The 22528-nt window shown below is 38.8% G+C and overlaps 1 protein-coding gene across 17 annotated transcripts in view; it reads right to left on the bottom strand.

Moving 5' to 3' along the window:
* Positions 1-1942: 1942 nt before the first annotated feature.
* Positions 1943-22528, bottom strand: part of RAPGEF2 (Rap guanine nucleotide exchange factor 2) — a 241963-nt gene continuing 221377 nt past the window's right edge. For 8 of the 17 annotated variants that reach the window (XM_047717781.1, XM_047717776.1, XM_047717779.1 and 5 more), the window contains 14 exons: positions 21135-21292; positions 20349-20589; positions 17959-18342; positions 16889-17100; positions 16672-16795; positions 16061-16084; positions 14783-15006; positions 13143-13349; positions 10687-10839; positions 9789-9911; positions 8425-8638; positions 7143-7702; positions 5559-5864; positions 1943-4015 (listed from right to left, as the gene is read on the bottom strand). In XM_047717781.1, the coding sequence (XP_047573737.1) occupies positions 3990-4015; positions 5559-5864; positions 7143-7702; positions 8425-8638; positions 9789-9911; positions 10687-10839; positions 13143-13349; positions 14783-15006; positions 16061-16084; positions 16672-16795; positions 16889-17100; positions 17959-18342; positions 20349-20589; positions 21135-21292 (2956 nt within the window). In that variant the 3' untranslated portion in view covers positions 1943-3989. The remainder of the gene's footprint in view (positions 4016-5558; positions 5865-7142; positions 7703-8424; positions 8639-9788; positions 9912-10686; positions 10840-13142; positions 13350-14782; positions 15007-16060; positions 16085-16671; positions 16796-16888; positions 17101-17958; positions 18343-20348; positions 20590-21134; positions 21293-22528) is intronic. The other 9 variants (XM_047717786.1, XM_047717785.1, XM_047717783.1 and 6 more) reach the window with 4 other exon arrangements.

Here is a 22528-nt window from a genome sequence, read left to right on the forward strand (position 1 = left end):
GGAATGCGTTAATACATCAGTACACAGACCTAACAGGTGTCGTTGCTAAATGCATGCTCAGAAGCTTGAATCATTCAGGAACATTTGGGGAGATGTTATCAGTGACCTGGAGATAAGATAGGTTAAAGCATAAATGAGCATGAACTCTACACTTCCCAATAGATGAAAACGGATTTAAACTGAGGAGAATATTTGGAGGGCTTTAACTGGGATGTATGGGCCTGTGTGGCTTTTTTGATTAGGTAATAGAACATCAGATGTTTGCCAACAAAGTACTTTGTATGACATCCCTAAAACTTGGCCAGATTCTGTTACTAACATGACACGGATTAAACCTGCCAGTACTATCAATGACATCTGAGGAACAAATACTTCTTGAAGCCCTGAAGCGGAGACCAGTCTTCAGCTACTTAAAGGTAACCTAAAACATCAAAGTGTTAATAATGGGCACGGTGGTCAATTTGTCATTTTCCTACGTTTTTAGCAGAATACAAAAAGTGGTGAAGAGCTTATTAACATCAGATTTTTTTTGAACCAGATTTGAGAAAATTAAGTTTTTGAGTGACAAATTTAAATAGAGCTTTGCATTAAATAAAGCATAGGTGGTTGTTTTGATAAGAGTGTTCCTGAGTAATTTTTTTTTTAAAGATTTTATTTATTCATTTGAGAGAGAGAGCATGAGCAGGGGAGAGAGAGAGGCAGAGGGGAAAGCAGACACTCTGGTGAGCAGGAAGCACAATGTGGGGCTCGATCCCAGGACCCTGGGATCATGACCTGAGCTGCAGGCAGACACTTAACCATCTGAGCCACCCATTACCCTGAGTAATGGGTTTTATAGTGAAAAGATGGAGGCAAACGCGTAACACATGTACACACCATACCTTCTTTTTTTTTTTTAAAGGCACAGTCCTTTCTTTTTTCTTTCTAAAGATTTTATTTATTTGACAGAGAGAGAGAGATCACAAGTAGGCAGAGAGGCAGGCAGAGAGAGAGAGAGAGGGAAGCAGGCTCCCCGCTGAGCAGAGAGCCTGACGTGGGGCTCGATCCCAGGACCCCGAGATCATGACCCGAGCTGAAGGCAGAGGCTTTAACCCACTGAGCCACCCAGGCACCCCCATACCTTCATTTTTTAAAAGGTGTGGTTGAAACAATTGGTTTTAATTCTCCAATTATTTTCACAGAGTTTCAAAATGTACTCACGATGATAGCACAAATGCCTCAGAAAGATTTTTAGGTTTGGCCAGTGGCCACGTTAGTATCAGGGCTAAACTCCTGACTCCTTTTTAGACTTTCTCATGTTTTCTCACATTTTGCACATGTGCCCCCATATGTTTCCACTCCAATTTCTGAGGCTTCTCAGTGAGTGGTAGATACTGCTTTTATTTATGCCTGCTTGAGGATAAGAAACGAGTTCTTGATTTCTAGTGTGCTTAAATAGGTTCGCTGCTGCTTAACTGATTTTTACCTTTTTAAGTATAATGCCCTTCTGATAGGTTGAAATATTATTCAACTTACCAAACAATAGAACTTAGATGTAACAATAATATTTTATGTACTCATTCAAAGTCTGAAATCATTAGCTAAATTTTACCTTTAACCTAGTGGTCATGATCTTGAAGGACAGTTTAAGTTCTCTGAGGTCCTCAGTATGTATACTGGGAATTAAAATGTTATGTCCCACAGAGATTTTTATTGGAAAAGGGTTGAGAAGAGACAAAAGCTCTGTAAATATAGAGTGATCATCATTATTTTTCACTGAATTCTGAACATAGTTGGGTTTGTGAAATTACTCTGAATCAACAGAAAGCTACCTAAAAGAATAGGCCATTGGTCAGTTTTTATGCTAAATGGGCTAAATCTCCTTGGCCTCCTGAGAACTTGCTCCTGCAGTGAGACCGAATAACCTTAATACACTTCAATAATAAAAAGCATGCACGATTCCTTAAGGATGTAGACAAGGCTTTATGTTATATTTATTTATTTTCCAGCTTGTACAAACTGGATGTAGAAGCATAAACATAGTACATTTCTACCATCTTCAACAAAAATATAACCAATATGTACAATTATTGTATTAAAAATACAAAAGGGATACAGACTCCACCAATGTCTTTCTAAAAGACATACAGGTACAAGTAGTATCAAAAGTATGAGGAAATCACCAGTTAATTGTACATTCTGCACTTGACATCACAGAGCGAACTGAGATTAGCAGTCCTATGTTCTACAATTACTTAATGCTTAGATAACATTTGTGCAACTTGTGGTAGAGCTAGATTTCTGTCTTTCTATCTGCACATGAGGTCCATAGCCTATATAAGAAAACTGGCAAATGATGCATATTACATGTAAAATTACAAATGCATAATTGACAATGTAATATATAAGCAAGTAGACAAATGCCATGATACAGAAGAGATTTATTAAATAAAGCACTGACATCAGTTGATACAGTGAAAAAACACTGCAATTTGACTTTTTAAAATTTGAAGCTATTTACGTTTATCTACTGATCAATATGATCAGCTGAATTTAATGGAAAAAAAATCCAAGACCAGCAGTTCCTCACATTTGAGTACTACTCGGATTGGCAGCCTTCACTTTTCCGGAGTCTGTGCAAAAACAACACAAAAATAGAGTGGAGGGGTCATTTCAGTCATTATAGGGTTAATAGCAGCTGTGAGCAGGTGGTTGCTACACGTAGGCCTTCTCTATCTGCGTCCATAAAGCCACTTACAGGTTAGTCCTTGGTGACTAACCGGCCTTGCAAAGGCTGGCATATCTCATCAGGTTGGTGATCTTTTGTTCTTTTATCATGGTAAAGGCTTGTTTATTCCCTAATGCCAATTCATTGAAGGGAGGCTGTCTTGAAAGAGCAGTATGAACAGCTGGCATCAGCTCCAATATCCCAAGCTGCTTTCACTGCAATGCTATCCAGTTATGAACGTTTCTCTTTAAAACGAACAACAACAAAATCCCTAGAACTAAGTTAACAGAAATCAAAGAAACATAACTTAAAACAATGGGGTTTGCCATCCATCTCAGTGGAGCAGGACACGCCCTCACATGACACCGTCCTGCACTCCATAAGGCTCAGACACAGGACACAAGAGTCCCATTTCCCTCCCCTGGCCATGTGCAAACAGTTTTACAGAAGAACCCCACCCACTGGGGAAGGAGTGGATGAGGTGTCTTGGTATCTAAGTAATTGGCTAACATCTTCTACTTCCAGGATAGGGCACTTCATGGGTGAGGCCAGAAGGACACAGGAAGACAGGGTCGCAAGCCAGGTCTTCCCTCTTCTTGCTGAGACCACACCCTGTCCGGCATATTTGGTTTTTCAGAAACCCAGGCTGGCAACCCTACTCAAAGGTTCAAAATAATACTGTAATCATTAAATGGATATAACATTTACTCTCTGAACACAATCTTTAAATCCATTTCTTTAAAAAAAAAAAAAGACATTGTAAACAAGTGGACAAAGCACTGTACTCAAAGGATTTCATTGTTTTTCTTTGTCTTCCTTAATGGGTTAAAGGCCCCAAGTAGTTCAATGGCTAGCTTTTCTCATTATCCCAATGAGACCAAGTGCTAGGACTGGATTGGAATCTAAAAGGAAGTTTTAAAAAAATCCTTCCAGGCATTGAGAAGTACAGCCAGAGTGAATCATCTTGTTGTGATGATCTTGGAATTGGGAATGATACTGTGTGATGTGGCAGGCAGCAACAGTGGGAGCTTGAAGATTGCTGCACTGTGCATTTCAAGCAACAAAGTCTGAAAAGTGCCAGGGCAATTTCTTCACAGTATTTCACATGCAAAGGGGAAAGGAAGAAGGGGAGAAGAAGCCCCATGCTGCTTTTAAGGCAGGGAAGGAGGCAAACTGGTCCACCGGCCTCAGAATGTGAGTTCCAAGGCTCCGCTGCTAGGGATGTCTTCTTGTGCTCTCCTTTTAAAGGTGGCTAACTCTGGATCCAGAAAAAGCCTGTGCCTCAAACAGCAGATACTTGTTCATCTTCTGCAAACATAACCAGGAAAGAGAGAAAGAAGCATCAGTGAGCAAGCGAGTCATTTCTTGTGCTGGAGAGAACACATTCACTGATAGGTTGAATAAAAATACTGTGGCTATTTCTTTAGTATAACTCACCTAAGCAATGATTAATAATAGACTTTAAAAAAATACATATCTTTAAATATATATACACAATATAGAATAGGAACATTCTTGATTAAATTTATTGAAAATTATGTAATAGCAGCATGTGACTTTATTTTTTTTTTTTTTTAATTTTTTTTTTTTTCAGCATAACAGTATTCATTATTTTTGCACCACACCCAGTGCTCCATGCAATCCGTGCCCTCTACAATACCCACCACCTGGTGCCCCCAACCTCCCACCCCCCACCCCTTCAAAATTCTCAGATCGTTTTTCAGAGTCGATAGTCTCTCATGGTTTACCTCCCCTTCCAATTTCCCTCAACTCCCTTCTCCTCTCCATCTCCTCTTGTCCTCCATGCTATTTATTATGCTCCACAAATAAGTGAAACCATATGATAATTGACTCTCTCTGCTTGACTTATTTCACTCAGCATAATCTCTTCCAGTCCCGTCCATGTTGCTACAAAACTTGGGGATTCATCCTTTCTTTCTTTCTTTTTTTTTTTTTTTTTACAGCTTTATAAACATATATTTTTATCCCCAGGGGTACAGGTCTGCGAATTGCCAGGTTTACACACTTCACAACACTCACCATAGCACATACCCTCCCCGATATCCATAACCCCACCCCCTCTCCCAACCCCCTCCCCCCATCAACCCTCAGTTTGTTTTGTGAGATTAAGAGTCACTTATGGTTTGTCTCCCTCCCAATCCCATCTTGTTTCATTTACTCTTCTCCTACCCCCTCGACCCCCCATGTTGCATCTCCTCTCCCTCATATCAGGGAGATCATATGATAGTTGTCTTTCTCCGATTGACTTATTTCGCTAAGCACAGCATGTGACTTTAAATAGTATACACTCACGTGTAAAGTCTAGAAGGATATATAACAAAATGGAAATAATGGTCAGCTGCAAGTGGTAGGACTAGAATTAATTTTTTTTTTTTGTCTTTTGTCTTTTTCCAGAATGATTATTTGCATAAAATAAGTTAAACTTAAAAAAATAACGGGAGGTGATGATCTTGGTCATCCTCATTCCAGCATGATCAGGTAGGTCGATGGAAGACAAAAACCTTATAAAGAACGTCTGTTCATTGGACTTCCATCTGAACTCATTAAAAGCCCAAATATATCATTTCCACAGAGAACTCCTGACTGTCAGTAAAGAAATCTCGTCGTGTACACACTTCATGACAAGTGCTCCCCTCTGCAATCTCTGGTATTTCTTAGGACATTTATAAACAAACAAAACCCCCCAAACACTTGAAAGCTTTGACCCTAAATTTGGACCTCTCAATGTAAACTGTTCTTTGTGCAGTAAGAAAGCCAGTGCCTTGGAAAGCTTACAGCAGGCGGCATAAGGACCACGGCTAACGTTACGGTTTTAAGAATGCATAAGTACCATCCTCCTCGGTGGAAAACCCTGGAGACTGATACGGGGCAAGGCGCGGGTCACACTCGTTGGGTTTATGCCATTGCGGTTTGCTCACGGGTCTGCCGCTGGCTGGGTGCCCATGCGCCTGCGGGACCGGCGAAGGCCCGGCTGCGTCCGTGGGTCGGGCGACCATCCGAGATCTCTGAAGTGCCACGTTGTAGTCTGGAGGTTTCCTGGCTGGATGGGAATGGCCTTCTGGAAAGTCAGTGATGGGGATTCCAATGTAGCCAGGAGGGGTGGGTGGGGGCTCTCGATACCTGCCCTCCTTCCGCACTGTGGTAAAGACAGGGTGCCAACCATTAAACATTTTGTGGAAGAACAGTTCATGCCCCTGATGTTTATGACTTGTACAAGTAATTACTGAGACAGCGGACAACACAGTGGAATCACATGTGATCTTGTGTGGTATGAGATAGCGGTGGGGGATATGGTAGGCGAGGGAACGGGTATTAACCGGACCAAATATTCACCATGGTTATCTCTATGTGGTGAAATGATCAGTGAGAGAAGCAACTAAGCAATCAGTTATCTTAAAGCAGAATCTTTGAAACCCTGTATTTAACTACAAAATAGTCATAGGTTAACTAACACCTAACCCTTGGGTTTATTGGAAAGATTAAGCAAAGAGAAAACAGGAAAGGTACCAAGTACTATGCCTGGAATATGTTAGTAGTGCCTGGTGAATGTTTCCTTCCTTCCTTCTTTCCCGGTTCCAAGGTCAAGGTAGGCTAGTCCATCTTTGCTGGGCACTCACCCAGCATTACACTTGTCAGGCAGAAAACCAATCTTAGGTCTTGGACCTCACTTTGAAAAACAGAGAACTAAATTTGGAAAAGTAGTACCAAAAAAGATGCAAATTTTAAAAACTTTATACAGTATGTATTTCTCTTAAAATCCATTTATTAATGTTCATGACCTAGAACACGAGACCTGTAAAGGCAAGTAAATAAAAAGTTTTATTTTCTTGAACTTCACAGACTCAATTTTTCAGAATGTCACAAACTTAGTACAGTGCAAACAGGGATTCAAACCCCAACCTGCCAGATCCCTAGGCCAAGGCTCTTCTGCGTCGTGTTCTCTCTCAGTGCACTCTCCCTTGTTCTACAGCATGCAGAGAGGATTTGCTTAGCGCCCAATTAGTCTGCATAACCAAACTTAGTGGAAGATTTATATATGCAAAGTGTAAATTTCTAAATACAATTCGAGGGAAAAATATAGAATAATAAAACATTTAAAACAGGCTCAAGGAAAGAAAATCTTTTGGAAAGAATGGGCATCCTTCCTCATAATTTTGGCTTAAAGGACAAGAGAATATCCATAATGATAATCTGCTGATCTTGATTGCCAGAACTTACTGAATGTTTAGAATGTTGGAATAGATCTGTATGTACCTGACCACAGAACCTGGGCTCTTAACTACTCTTCATTTCAAAATCCTGAACACACCACTAATTCAGAAGCTCTGTACAACAACGGGTGGGGCAAAATGAGGAAAAGAAGCACGTACACATAACTTTACTTTGGAAACAAGTTAGATTTGACAGAGCTTACCAATGAGTCCCTTTGTGGTACTCGATGTCACAGCAATGTGGGCCGGCATGGGAACAGATTTGGTTTCTTCTGTGGTCACAGAGGTCATGCTGCTGCTTTCAGACTCAATGGAAACATCTTTCCCACCCCTTCGCTTGATCGTGCCTGTGTCACCTTCTGAGTCTTCTCCCCAGTATCCTGTGGAAGATGCCCAGCTTGCCCGGGATTGGGCTTGTTCAAGACTCTCTCTACTTTGACTTTGCCTGTTGTACTTTGTGCTATGATCGGAAAACATGATTTGGTCCATATGGCTGCTTGAGGCCCATAACCCTGCAGGATCCCCTGAATAATCAAAGTGAGTGTGCCCGAATGGAAGTGTCTCCCAGCTTCTCTGGTGCTGGATGGTCTGTATGTTATCATGTGAGCCGCTGGAGCACGACGTCCAGCTCCCACGGCCGCTGTCGGCAGCATCAAGTGAAGCACGGTCCCCTTGGTCTTGGGAAAGTTCCTCTGTGCTTGGAGAAGAAATTACTGTAGCTGTAGCATATAAGCCTCGGCTCTCGGATATTGGTGCATAGGACCTAAGAGGTCGAAAGAAATAAAAAGGAAGAAAAAGTGCAAGATTGTTAATTAAGAAACCTAGGATATAAAACCAAAGTACCTTTTCTTCCCCCTAGAAAGGTGGCTTTTTTCATCCTAGGAAGAGGATGCTATGTCCAGTTTGCTCACCTTGTCATTACCAAAAATTAAATCCGGTGGGAAAAGAACCACCTGCTTATAATAAAGGAACACTTTCCTATGAGGTTAAAGGCTGGCTCAACACACTCTGACTTCAGAGAGGCAGCTTCTACGAAGGATCTGGGATACGTCCTAAAGCCACCCTGTCTTTAGCACAGAACGATGGTCTTCCAATAAAGAATAAACCTAATTTGGGGGCGTCTGGGTGGCTCAGTGGGTTAAAGCCTCTGCCTTCAGCTCAGGTCATGATCCCAGGGTCCTGGGATCGAGCCCTGCATTGGGACTCTGCTCAGCAGGGAGCCTGCTTCCTCCTCTCTCTTTCTGTGATCTCTGTCAAATAAATCTTTAAAAAATAAATAAATAAACCTAATTTGAAAGGCTTTGTGTACAACAAAAATAGCATGGCATTTAGTAATCTAGAAACTGTGAAAATTAGAACTGGGATGGAAGAGCATTTCTTAGGCACTTTGTAAAATAATAGAAATTTACATCAGGAGTAAAGGACCCATTTTTAAAGGATGGAAGAAGAAGAAATGTACAAGAACACAAAAGAAAAGCTGCCTACCCTAAGCTGTACTGATCTGGTTCGATCAGCGTCCGCCTTTCCATCCTGCCCACACCGAGGTTTGTTTCCACGATGCTGACAGAATGCCTCTGGCGCCGCTCATCGTGCACGGAGTCAAAGGAAGAGTTACTGACAATACTGGATCGGGAAGAAATTTCACTGTGACCAGAATCTGAAAAATTATCCACAGTACCACTGGGAGCCAATGTGTAGCCTGCATGGGAAATACAACCATATCGGTTAGACATTGTGGGTTTACAACATAAAACTGAAGTCTACTAAACAGAAGCAAAACCAAAATGTAGGTCAAAGATAGCACCATTGAAGTGTGTGTGTGTGTGGGGGGGGAGACACTTGACTTGTGGAGACCAGGCGACCGAGATAAGGTAAACTTCTACTCAAATGAAATTTTAACATACTTATTGGAAGATTAAGGAGGAAAAAAGAGAAACAGTGTGATGTGAGCCAGGAAATGTTGCAGAAATCAGGGCACTACTTGACCATTCTTAGCTCCTTTAAGTATAAATTACACTACTATTTGTCTATATAAAAGAAACTGAGGAATACCTATGATCAAATTTAAAAGTATTTTTTTTTTCAAACTGCAAAGTCAGTAACCTTCAATGAGGTTATAAATTTTTTGAACTTTGGAGTAATTCAACTGGAAGTATCTGTAATAGAATTTTAAGGTGACATATAAGAAGAATACCTGAAGAAAACCTCTTTGGTTTGCAAAAAAAATTTGGTTTTTCAGTATTAATATATTAGATGAATCACATAAAAGCCAATTGTTTTGAAGAATATAATGTGCAAAATTTCCATTTTTCTCCCTAGATCATCACAATGTCTAAACAGATGTCCCAAAGGACCCTTAACTCTCCTTTGTTACTAAAAATAACCTTGAAAGTCACAAAGGAAGAGACACTTGTCTTGATATTTTTAATGAAAAAAATTAAACATTACTACAGATCTCATGTTACCTTAAAATGCTGGTTTTATATGATTATATGGATGCAATGCGAATTTTTCAGTGCCACTTACTTAATACAATTAAATCTAGAACACCTAAATGCTGCTAAAATAGTACTTCCCATCCTTTTAGTAGCTTGGTAATTCCTGATTTATTTTTTAAAGGTTGCACAGGTCTTGATAAGGTTTAATGTGTTCATCTATGAGAAGTCTTTTTATAAACCACACTGGAAGTTCTGACAGATAAGATTTAAAGCCTTCGCTGAAAAACATCTCAAGAAAAATCATCACTCAGATGGAGCACTTGACATTTAGAGGAATTCTCCCACTTTCCTTAACTAATAATGAGAAAATTCCTCTCTTTCCCACCCAGTTTTTGGTTCTATTAACCCCACCTATCCCATAGGTCCGTGGTGCATTGTTATTCTTGTTACTGTTCTCACTTCCAAGAGAAGAGGAGGAACTGGTTAAGTCCAGCTGCCCGGAGCCAAAAGATCTCAGCTGATTGCCACTGCCACCTAACAACAGGATGAGAAAAGAATTTAGATGTATCCATTGAACAAGGACAGTAGAGACTGATACCCACACAAAATGCACAGACGTCTGAAATTTCTAAAAAGCAAAGCTGAAAAGGTATTTGTCATGTCAGTGAAATCTAATAATTTATTAATCTTTTTGGCCTTCCTCCAGAGAAAACTGTCTTGGCCCATTTTCTGACTGACTTCCCCCCATTCAGTTACAGGGGAGGAGGAGAGAGTAACTCGGGGGTTATGCAGCAGAAAGTGACTGTTATTGAAATCTCAGAAAACATCAACGTAACGGAGAGAGTTGGCCTAAAATTTCATCTCTTTAAAAATAGTGACCAAAAAAAAGATAATCAAGACCCGTGTTAATACGATGAAAAAATAAATCAGGAAGATACTAGTTTTTCTTATGTGTTTAAAGCCCTCTACACTGTAATTATTGTTATATAATCGTATTTGGTTAGAACAACTTTTGGCATAAAAAGAATTACTTCCATACTTACAATCAATAAAAATCTTAAATGTAGGTTTTAAAAGGCCTTGTACAGTTTAACACTACTTACTAGAAATATAATATTAAAAAACACCAAACTTCTTCTAAATTTATAAAATGAGGGGGAAAAAGCTCCCTTGGACATTACATAGTAGATCATTTTAAAGGACTCTAATATCTAATATCAAAAATGTTGGAATATATAACTCTGGCATTTATTGTAGCTGAAGTGTTATAGATCACTATTTAGGAAAACAGTAAGTAATTCAGTTCTACCTTTCCTTGGAGAACTTTGTGGAGAAGTGGGAGGAGAAGAAAGCTGTGAAGACGCATTTGATATAGTATCTTCTGCTTGTTTTTTATGACGCTCCAGACTTCCTTCTTCAGACAAAGAAAGAATTTTCTTTAAAGCTTGTGGAGAGTTTATGCCTATAAAAGAAATATGTATTTTCAAGACAAAAAAGAAATAATATTAATAACTAAAATCTTTTTGTAAGCTTTAACATTAGATTCAGTTTCAATGTATTTATCACCTCAACAGTTTTGTACTTATCATGGTGTAAACAGTAAGCTTGCAGAAGGCACATGATACCTGTAATGTGGTTTCTGATTGCTATCTGCTGGAGAGCTAGAAATAGACTGTTTTTGGTATTTTACTCTAGATTCTAAATCTTAATCACCATCTTTATTCAACAATATATTAAATAATGAAGAGAAAAACAAACACAATTTGAAAATATTAGAATTTAGGATGAAAGTGATACAGCTAAGAATATTTATTATTAGAATTCAAGTCTGAGTATTTTGGTGAACTCAAACAGGTATTTTGGTACTGCTGGATATGTGAGCTCAGGAGAAGTGGGAATAATGGGAGAGAACTAATGAGCCAAGACCTAAACAAAAGCAGTAAGAAAAGTGAATTAAGAACATTCTAAGGAGGGCGCCTGGGTGGCTCAGTGGGTTGAGCCGCTGCCTTCGGCTCGGGTCATGATCCCAGGTCCTGGGTTCGAGCCCCGCATCGGGCCTTCTGCTCAGCAGGGAGCCTGCTTCCTCCTCTCTCTCTGCCTGCCTCTCTGCTTACTTGTGATTTCTCTCTGTCAAATAAATAAATAAAATCTTTAAAAAAAAAAAAAACATTCTAAGGAACTCCACACAGTTAATATTTTATCAAATAAGTAGGTGAAAGAGAAGGTAGAAGGAGACACATGAAAGCGCCCCGTGTCACAGAAATCAGAGGAGTGATCCGGTGCCAAGTGCAGGATCAAGTAAGGTGAGTGTAGAAGGAAAAAGATTACATATGCCAATATGAGGTGATTTTCTTCCCAAAAATTTATTTTTAGAAATAAGATACATTAAAATATTTTATAAAGCCTCTAATATTCCTATGAGGCACTCTCAATTACCTTATTTTAAACAACAAAGAGATACTTGGAAAGGCATAATAGCTTGACACTACCTTGATCAATGCTAGTCCTAATGTTCTTAGACTTAACAGAATCCATTAAGGAGGCAGTAAAATTTAACAAAGATTCAATCCTTCATTTCACCTCATGTAAACATGTGATCTTGTTTTAATACAGTTTTTTAAAGCCACTTTTAAAGCAATATTTTATTTACATGTATAGATGCTAATATAACCCAGATGCACAAAAATGTTAGCTACACTAAAACTGTATGAATAAATAGTTTTGATTTGGGAAAGAATTCCAAGGCCGGCATTATACACAGACTCAAAAAGTGCTTTATACTCAAGCACACCTACACATTTGGCCAATAGGCTATATTTAGCTAAAAGAAAGACTGATAAACTCCCATATAAGAAATGCAGTGTAAAAGAGGAAATAGAAGTCCGGTTGCAGGGGATTTAGGAATACAGAAATATCAATAAGATTGTGGACAAATAAACATGTAACTTGGTTTGTGACAGGGAGAGCAATACAAATATTTCAAAGGGGAAATGTCAAGTCAAGGTATTCTTTTGTCACTCCTCCCCAAATTCAACAAATGGCTTACTTGCTGGTCAGGAAGAAAGGGCCAAAGACAGATTACGAAGGACCTACTTTACGACTCTGCTCACCTCATAAGAATAGGCTGTCATTGGGCAGGAACTGCATCAGTGACCACGTACCTATTTTATCTAAGTTTTTTCTTAAATTTCTTCCCTTTTATTGTTTCTTTTTACATATATGTATGAAAAAGAACCCATACACTTCATGAACTATAATTCTGTTGTAGCATTTACATAAAGGGACTAAACTTACATTTTAATGGGAAAGATGAAGCATGATTTGTTTGGCCCCTTAATGTTCAGGAATTAACTGTATTTCCCTCTCAAGTTACAAGAATCAGTGATTCAACAAAAACGAATTCATGTCCAGACAACTCATTTCACTTAAAAATATTCTGCCTAAATTCTAGCAATTCATTGATCATAAGGCCAAACTAGTTTAAATAATGTATATGGACAAAGCAACTTTTGTTCTCATCAGAAATTAATAAAAGCAAAATTTTCCCATCCCCCCCCATGACAAATGAGCATGATTAAATGAAAAACTCTTTAACTTACAGAGTCCCTTCCACCAGCAAAAGTCAAGTTTCACTTGGTGAACACTAATGTTTTATTAAGAGGTAACACTCAGAGATACAGAGTTATTCAAGGTAAGGGTTTTTTCCTAATCTGGAAAACATGACACTGAAGAGCCTCAAAAGAAGATCTAGTTTTAATCACCTACCAAAAGGTGGGAGATCCTTTACGGGTACTTTCTTTCGTGAAGGATAAAGGGACACAGCAGGAACCTGCAGTCCTTGGTTGATTTTATGCTGGGGCTGTGGCTGCTGGGGCTGTGCTTGGACTTGTGCTTTCTGCTGCGACCCTGCCCTTGGAGCCACTGGGGAGGTCTCAGATTTGACAGGCTTTTTGTCACCAGGATTCTTAGGCACTGTTCATGGTTTGGTTTGAAAACAGAACAACAAATTTCAGAGGTTAGAAACCATACACAAGTTTAGAACTGCATGAGTATCTTCTACACTTTACAACACTGAAATGTATCTCTTATCTTTTTTCCTACTGTCTATATAAGAGACAGAAATGGGGGTGGGAGAACTCAGCTACAGAAAATCATAAAGGCATGACAGGACAAAGATACTTTACGAAACTAGCTCTCAAATGATGATTATACTACTAAATACTACCACATTAAGATAAAAATAGAAAAGTATGGGGAGTCCAATATGTCTTGTGTATGTATAGAAAGAGCATGAATAAATGATAAAAGCTACAACTGGAAAATTGTTAGGAATTACTTTTCAAAATGGAGTCCAAAATTCCTTGACATACATGAGCTTAGTTTTTATTTAATAAATGGTAATAACTGTAAGCTTGTTACTACCAAATTCTCTCTCCTTTGGGAAGAATGATCTATAATAGCTAGTAGCAACTAATACTGCTGGAATATTAAGCTGAGTATATACTTCCTTGGCATATAGAAGGCAAACCAATTTAGTAAGGCAATGAAATTCTTTATATGTAATATATTAATAGTTGAAACAACTCAGTGACATAGATATACTTCCTCCATTTTACACATAAAGAAGCTAAGGATGAGGCAGCTCAATTTGCCCAAGGTGACACTGCTATTTTGCGGAACAAACAGAATTTGAACTCAAACCAATCTGACTCCAGAGAACAAACTCTTCACCCTGACACACCATGTTTTCATAGCGTCCTGGGAAAATCTAATAACCTGGATCCTCTCTAGTCATTTAACATTTAAAGTCTTTATAAAAGGTGTCTTCAGACCTGCCCATAAAAGACCCAAAGGTGTCCTAAGTAAAAATGCCTCTATCTCACAAAAATGCAGATGCAAGTAAACGGAAAGCTGTCCCCACTTCCAGCCTGGCTAGATTTTTAAAGGCTGTGGAGCAGCACCTTAGGCTGAGCTGGGCTCATGGTGCAGCAGAGTTATGCTGGATGTGGCAGGTGAACTCAGTGCTGGCTGCTGTCCAGGCTGAGGGTCTAAAAGGCAGCCCGCACGCCTCAGGACAGGACCCCCGACAAGGTAGGCCCCTTACCCCTCTCGGGCTGCCCTTCAGTCTGGAAGCATCTTTGTGAGAAAAAGGAATGCAACCAAAACAACAGGCACCATAAGTCAGTCTCTGATGTCACCCTCCTGACACTAACCTGGTCAAGACACGAGGTCCAGCCCAGGACAATACGGCATGGTATCAACAGCGGCATTCAAGGGAAAGGCTGGTTTGTCCCCGGGATGCTAATTACCCCTCTGCGCTGAGGCCCTATTTGTCACGACCCATCCCACTGCACAGGAATCTGCACTTCGGTCAGATTCTGCAGCCACTTAAGGGAAAAACTCACATGTGTTGGTTGCCGGCTCACACTGCAGTGATAACGTCTGAAGACTCTCCTCATCCATTTCTAGCTCCAAATTGGACAGGTACTGCTTTACTTTTCGAGCCATCTGGGCATCTTCATAGAGCTTTTTGGCATTGAGGAAGGAACTACGACGCACCCGCTTTTTATGACCACCTGTCTGAGCAACGTCTAGCACTGTTGCATTTGTACTACCCTGGCTGAGAGACCTGGAAGATGAAAAGGCAGGTATGCAGCTCACTCTAGCATGGGATTACAGCTGCTATTTGAAACATGCCAAGACTTACGTAAGTATTTTACATTCAAAAGATCACATGCCTCATTCTGGTAAGTAAACTATTACAGAGAAATAGAGGCTAATATAGATTAAAATGTTTTTTAAGTCAAAAAAATCATACACACATCTATTTGCTTGGCACCTGGTTCTAGTCCAACTGGGAAATTCCGCTTTCCTCGTCTATACAGCCTTCAAGGCAGTTGTTTCACAGAGGCGGCAAATAATAACGATTACATAAAAAGGCCACATATAAAAGCTCATGCAACACATAGTTAAAATCGTTGAGATTTACAGATCTACGTCACATTTACTTCTCTTGAAGAGGAGGTCTTACATAAATTTAAATAAAGCTAGCCACACTACTCACTATTGTTTCCTTATTCCTTGAGTTAAATGTAATGAGTTCTTAAAGTAACATGGGTCAATTTGTTAATAAAATGATCATGCAAACATAAACATATATATACATGTATATATATAGAAACTAGTATATGAATTGTTAAGGTTATGTTTAAAAAGTATTGGTTTATAGAATGAAAATAGTAGTTAGTTGAGCTATAAAAATTTAGTTTTGACACATAGGGGCACTTTTTATCTTATACATATTTCATTAAATATCTGTGCAATAGTATTTAAATTGCACAGTTTTTCCTTTTAACGTTCTTCCTCCCGTAACCCCGCATTAGGCTTTCTGCATTTCAAAGCACACAAATTATATTACAATAAAATCTTTTTGAAAGTCCCGAAGTATGCCTGCCTACAGTTCCCCCGAACCATCATCAGTTCTTTCATGGCTGTCATGGATTATGACCTCAAAAGCAAAAGCCCCAACAGATTAAACTTGAAGTCAGTTTGCCAGCTGAAATTCTGCTAGAGCAAGAGGGTTAAGAAAAAATGCAAAGCACCAGAAAATACAGCAGGTAAGAAAACAATGCAATGAGCAGAATAAGAATCGTGTGAGGGTTTGCACGGTCTCCACCACTTACCCCAAACTCCTCCATTTCTTCTTCCTGTAAGTGAGAGCCATGGAGGTTGAAGCATGGGTGTAGAAAGAGAGACAGAAAGATCACAAGCTCAGAAAGAAAGGACTAGACTTCTGGGTAAGCAGTACTAGAGGCTCACAAACATTAAACTGCATAATCACCTCACACACGCAACTGTACTGGCAATATTCTTTTGGCTCAAAAGACAGATATATTTAAAATTTTTGTTCTAAAAACTCCTCTCCTTCACTGGATTAACCATTTTTGACTGTACTGACAACTAAATCCATTGTATAGAAATTGAGACAATATTGTTTGGGTTCTTTACATATTTTTGTTCATGCTATCAATTATGAGTTTTAGCTCCACAAATTGGGAGTTCTCCTCGTGTCAAATGAAAAATTTCTGCGGACAAGCTGTTTTTATTAAGAAGTGTACCTGATGCAGAATAAGACATTTATTTCAAATTGGAGCTCCAGGGGGATTCTGGGCACGACCTAATACAATTTCTACCATGCTACAAATACAAATACATGAAAATTTCTCCTTTATCAGGAAGCACTAAACCCAAACTTCTCTAATCCCACATGTGCTGCTTAACTTTACACACTCACCGAGTTCTGAACATGAGGGCAGGGTCCATGTTAACGGAAGCCATACGGCCAACATGACGAATTTCTTTTGCAATCATCCTTAGCTTCTCAAAATTGACTAGCCCATCGACTTTTGAGTCATTTCCTATAATTGGCAAAGAAGAAAATGGGGGATCACGTTGGATTCATCTATTCTGTGTTGCCACAAGTGAAGACAGAAAATCTACATTATATTAACCTTCGTGAAGGAACGTGAGATCCTTCTTGATAACGGGGAACAGGGGGATTATGGGAGGCTGTAGGTTTTGACTGTTGAGGACATTGCGATATTTTGCCATGTTTCTGGAGGGATCAAACAGGTCTTGGAGATCTTGAAACAGCTTTTCATATTTATTGGGAAGTTTTTCCCAGGTGGTTCGTAGTCTTGCCACTGGTGCCAAGTTTAGACCACTGGAAGGAAAAAAAAAAAGTGACATAAAATCAAATTACCCATTAATAAAACACCCTGTGTTTATACTGTTTATACATAGCAATTTACAGGACTCATAAGAAACTATTAATAATTCTGGGTAATGAGAATTGAAGACAGAACCAGGGTCAAGGCCAAGGATTATTACTCTTCTTCCCTTTATACCTTTCTAGTCTGGTTTTTATAAACAAACAACCAGAATGTGAAGTATCATGAAGGTAGCACTTTGTTTGCAGCTTCGTCTCCATAACATAGAGAAGCACTTGGCACATAGTGGGCGGGTATTTGATAAAACAGACTAGCCAACTATCCTGTAGTAATAAAATGAAAGTCATAATAGTAATGAGAGTATGATCAAACTCCTAGTGAGAGAAGATGACCAATAATCATCACGAATATCAATATTGCTAATTGTTTCAGTTTATATTTTCTTTCAGCCTCAATCTAAGCATTTAAAAGGGAAGAAAATGAACATTTGGGCATCTGCTTTGTGCTAGCTGATAGAACTCCATACACATAATACCCTTTAATCTACTCAATCACTCTCCGGGGCATTGTTATTTTACAGAGAAATAAACTGATGTTTGGAGAAATTCAAATAATTTGCCCATTTTTTTAGTTTGTAGAACTAAAAAAAAAGGTAGTGAATATAGATTTCCTGGGCTCTACATATAGCTTACAGGAGATTTTAAGAATGATTGGATTCAGAGAAAAAGAATCATTCAATATGATTCAATTAAAAACCGCTATACTTACACAAATTTTATGGTGTTCCTGGATTGATATATATTTTTGATCTACAAACTGAATTGAGTCTTAGGACCAGTATGCTTTCTTACCTGATGATTGCAAACATTGAGTTAAAATTCTTGCATTCCCTGCAGTGTAGTGCTATCTTGATGAAATGCTTAATGATCTTCATCCTTTTCAGCTGGTTTGTCTCTCTCAGAATTTCAGATGCTACCCAAAATGTTTCTTGGTTAATTACTTCTTCAAATTTCTTCAGGTTGGCACAGCTTGTTTTGGATTTGAGTTTAAATAAATCATCTATATATTCAGTAGGTTCAATGTTACGGAAAAGTTCAAAATTCCGCATGGAGAGCTGTGTGGCAACTTCAACAGTACTAAGCTGCAGGAGTGAGATTTGACTCTCCCTCAACAGCTCCTGAGCATCTTCATCTGAACAAAGAGTTTCTGTCTCCATGTTGTTTTTCAAGTAATACCTATGAAAAACACAGAATTCAGAGCCTAAGCAGTACTCTCATGACATTACTTGAAAGAATAATGCTCCTTTGCAGACAGCATTAACAAAAACACTCAGTTGAAGGATGGAAGAATTCTTCTCTATAAGGACAGAGAATGCAGCAGCTGCCCCAAGTCACCAGCTGACAGCATCACCTCCAAAAGCCACTGACGGAAGCTAATGAGTCCCATGTCATTTCACTTGTACGAGTTGTAATGTATTTTTCTCTTGCCTTTCCCTGCTTTCTAGATTATTTTTTCTGTTTTTGCTAAAAATGACAGAAAAGACCTAAATTTGAAATTTGTTTAAATAAGAAAACGGGCTCTAAAGGAAGGCAGTGGGAGAGATCAGACACAGGTCATCTCCCTATTTTCCCAGAGAGGATCTGTGACTATTCATGGATCCAAACTGGATTAGTCCGAGTTTACCTATTTCTTCAAATACCAAAGAAACCTATAAGCTATTCCCCCTCTGTTTGATACTATGAGTACAACAATCCTAAAACAGATTTTTAACTTTTAAATATCTGATTTTCATAAAAACCCTACAAGTGAGGCAGGTATTATTCTTACCAGATGAGGAAACAGAAGCTCCCAAATATTAATGAGTCGTTAATATTGATGACAGATGAGACTCATTAATACCCCTTCCTCTCTGTAAACAACTTGTTGAAAACAGAATCCAGATGTTTGCCCTGTGTTTTTTTTGGTGGGAGGTGGGGAGGAAGAAGGGTGGGGTTTGTAGACAGATGCTTTTCCTAGGCCAAATTCCATAAAGATGGAAACAGAATAAGCACAGTGGGAGTCCTGCCAAACTGGCCCGTTACATATTTCACCAAAGCAACCAGGACAGGAAACACATACCTTCAGGCCTTTACATTCACAGATTTAATGTTCCCAGTTTTCATTACTCATGAAGCCCATGACCCGTATTCGTCTATAATTTTCTTGAATGTGAATCACGAATCTGCACCTCAGTGGAGACTTGTAGAACTCCATCATGGTTACAGATATCTCAGTCTACATTCCAACAACACTAACTGCTAGTGTCAGGGTGGAAATAAAGGAGTGAAGGAGAGTGTGAAAGTTACAGTTGATAACAAGAAAAATGAAGTTCTGAATGAATTAAATCAGGTTTAGACATAGATTATGGAAAAGTCAAGTACAATAAAACACTCCATCTGGCAAGAGAGGAAAAAAATGTGATTTATGGAACTACTTACTATTCCATCAGTGCAGAATCTGGTCATTGAATGAGAGCCAAAACTTAACCACTTTTTCAACTTTCACTAATTTGTGGTTTGAGGGTACAAATTATATGTATCAAGGGAAGTAACATTCACGAGACTCACAAAATCAGGTACAATGTTTTCTCGCAAGTAATATGTGAGATAAACAGGTAGCAGGAGACCAAGCTCTGAAGCAATTACAAGTTTAGTTCTAGAGTGAGGTATTTTTCCTAGTGTAATGCACAATCACAGGCAAGCACTGGCAACCACATAGTCCTAGGTAGCATCGTCTAAACAAATGAAGCTCCTAGGACAGTTAGGCAGGCAGGAGCAACTGACACTAGAATGTTCTTCAAGAATATGTTTGTGAATGTATACATCCAAGAAGAGCGCATGCATCAGGGTTAACTCTGTGACTTTACGTGAGGCATACTCCACTGTTCTGCCGGCCCCGTGTCCTTAAGGACGAGTCTAAGAGGTGACTGCTGGTACCCTGACAGGCCACAAGAACATTCAGGTCACACCGCCCTGCTTTGGAAAATGTTCTAAAGAGATCCTTGTGAGGGTCAACAATCTATGGGGTATTTTACTTTGATAGAGCAATTCTTGGAGGACAGGGAAATAAATACTTCTTTCTAGTTTGCAGGGGTACTTAATTCATTTTAAAAACGCTTTGAAAAACCCTTTGTTCATCTTTTAGATGTCCATGTGGGCCAGAAGAGGGTTTAAAGAAATCCAACAGAAGAGATACTGTGTACCTTCCACTCAGTTGTATTCTATCAGCAAGTTTGGAAAGCTGATCTGGAAGCCGTCTTTGTTTGATTACACCCTCAGGTGTGACGGAGACCTCGCACAGTGAATATTGATCTGGAGTGGCAGTCACAGCAAACTCCCTGATGGCCTGAATGACGACTTCCTTCGCTGTGGTGTCCTTACTGATCATGATGTATCGGCTTTGCTGGTCAGCCTTAAAAACCCTTAACACTTGATCTGGCAAGTCTGGGGGAAAGAAAGGCCATATATAAGTAGAACAGATTTTAGTATATGGTAATACAGTTAAGTGAAGTAATCTGAAAAACCTCCTGAGAAAAGATAACACTGAACTTTCATCTCTCCCTTACAATCCTTCTTCAAAGACTTGAGCAGTCAACATACTAAATTCAAGATTGTCAGGTTGATAGCAAAAAAAAAAAAAATTTAAATCTGAAATTCTTCTTTATTATACTGAAAATCCCATTAGGCTAGCCTAAAATATTCCTTTTCCTCTATTTATTTTAGTATGACTAGTAATAATCTGCATGGTATGTGTTATCTTCATTTTATGAACGAGAAAACAGATTCAGAGAGATCAATGTGCCATGGCCATATCAAATTAGTCTGAAGAATAAAAAAGAACTGATTCCAGTTGTTTGAAATTTAAGGTTCATTCTGACTTTCAGCATTTGACATAATCCATGCCAAACCAAGAGCACAGAGCACTACCATTATGTTAGAAGCAAACAGATTACTACAAGAAAACAAAAGCGGCATGGCGGGGGGCTCACCCGGAGTCGTACTGAAGTCTAAAATGCGGTGATGTGACTGCAGCAAGTCGGGATTGCTGGACGACAAGGTTCCGCTGACAGGCAGTGCAGTGGGGATGTGCTTCGTCTGCCTTAACCCCACTATGCTGTCGTCCTGAGACTGACCAATCCCAATATCACTGAACAAAGAGGAAAAATCAGAAAATCAATGATCTACAAGTGAAAAGGCTATAACACTCATCAATACGTAATAGATGCAAACCATAAATAAACCGTATTTCCTAAGACTTGCAGTTCATTTAAAAGTACCATTAATAAATCTGGTTGAAAACAGCAAAAGCAACTATGGCTTAAGTGTATCTAACTCAACTTATCATGTTGTTCCTTAAGCATATGTTACTCCAAAATCTGTCTTTTTCACTAGACAATGCATAACAAATACTAGTAGTTTATCAGTATATTCAAGAGAAGATAATCTCTATTTACTCCTGGAAATAGACTTAAGAAAAAGCACATAGAAATGAGTGCATTCAGTCTCATTCAATTGATGATTTATGCATCAGAATGATAAATTATTTTAAAATCTAATTTTTAAAAACTGAAAAAACAGAGTAAAATGAACAGAGGGAAAAAAAAAAATCCAAACTGTCCTAATTTCATTCTCCAATGTTTCAGAGAAATAGATCTATCTCTATGGAGTGAGATGTAAAGAAACCTTGACATAGACACTATTTCTTAATTACACAAAGCATAAAAAAGCAAAGATGCACGGGTGATATTTTTTAGCATCAAAGAAGAGGAAATGGAAATCCAATGACTCACTTTTAATTCTCTACTCAAAATTTCTAGTAAGACATTATGTTCTCCAGAGAAATACTGCTTATTATTGATAGCTACGAAACTAGTGCCATTTGTAAAAAGTCTGTTACTGTGGACAATTCTTAAAAAGTGATTTAATAACATGTAAAAATCGGGGCGCCTGGGTGGCTCAGTGGGTTAAGCCGCTGCCTTCGGCTCAGGTCATGATCTCAGGGTCCTGGGATCGAGTCCCGCATCAGGCTCTCTGCTCAGCGAGAAGCCTGCTTCCCTCTCTCTCTCTCTCTCTCTGCCTGCCTCTCCGTCTACTTGTGATCTCTCTCTCTGTCAAATAAATAATAAATAAAAAATCTTTAAAAAAAAAAAACATGTAAAAATTATTTCTAGAAATGAAGGGTCAGCTGTTTTCAGAACAAAATACTAAAATAATAAGCATTGGACACACACAAAATAACTAGATCATAAGCAACTAATTTCTAGAAATACCTTAAAACAAGGAGAAAGAAAACTGTACTAAGGTTGGGTATCCAAAGTAACATAAATAATGTTATATTTAGTATCAGTTAGGTTTTTAGACACTGAAGCTTGATCATAGTACC

The sequence above is a fragment of the Lutra lutra genome, chromosome 2, assembly GCF_902655055.1.
Source record: "Lutra lutra chromosome 2, mLutLut1.2, whole genome shotgun sequence".
Classification (NCBI taxonomy): Eukaryota; Metazoa; Chordata; class Mammalia; order Carnivora; family Mustelidae; genus Lutra; species Lutra lutra.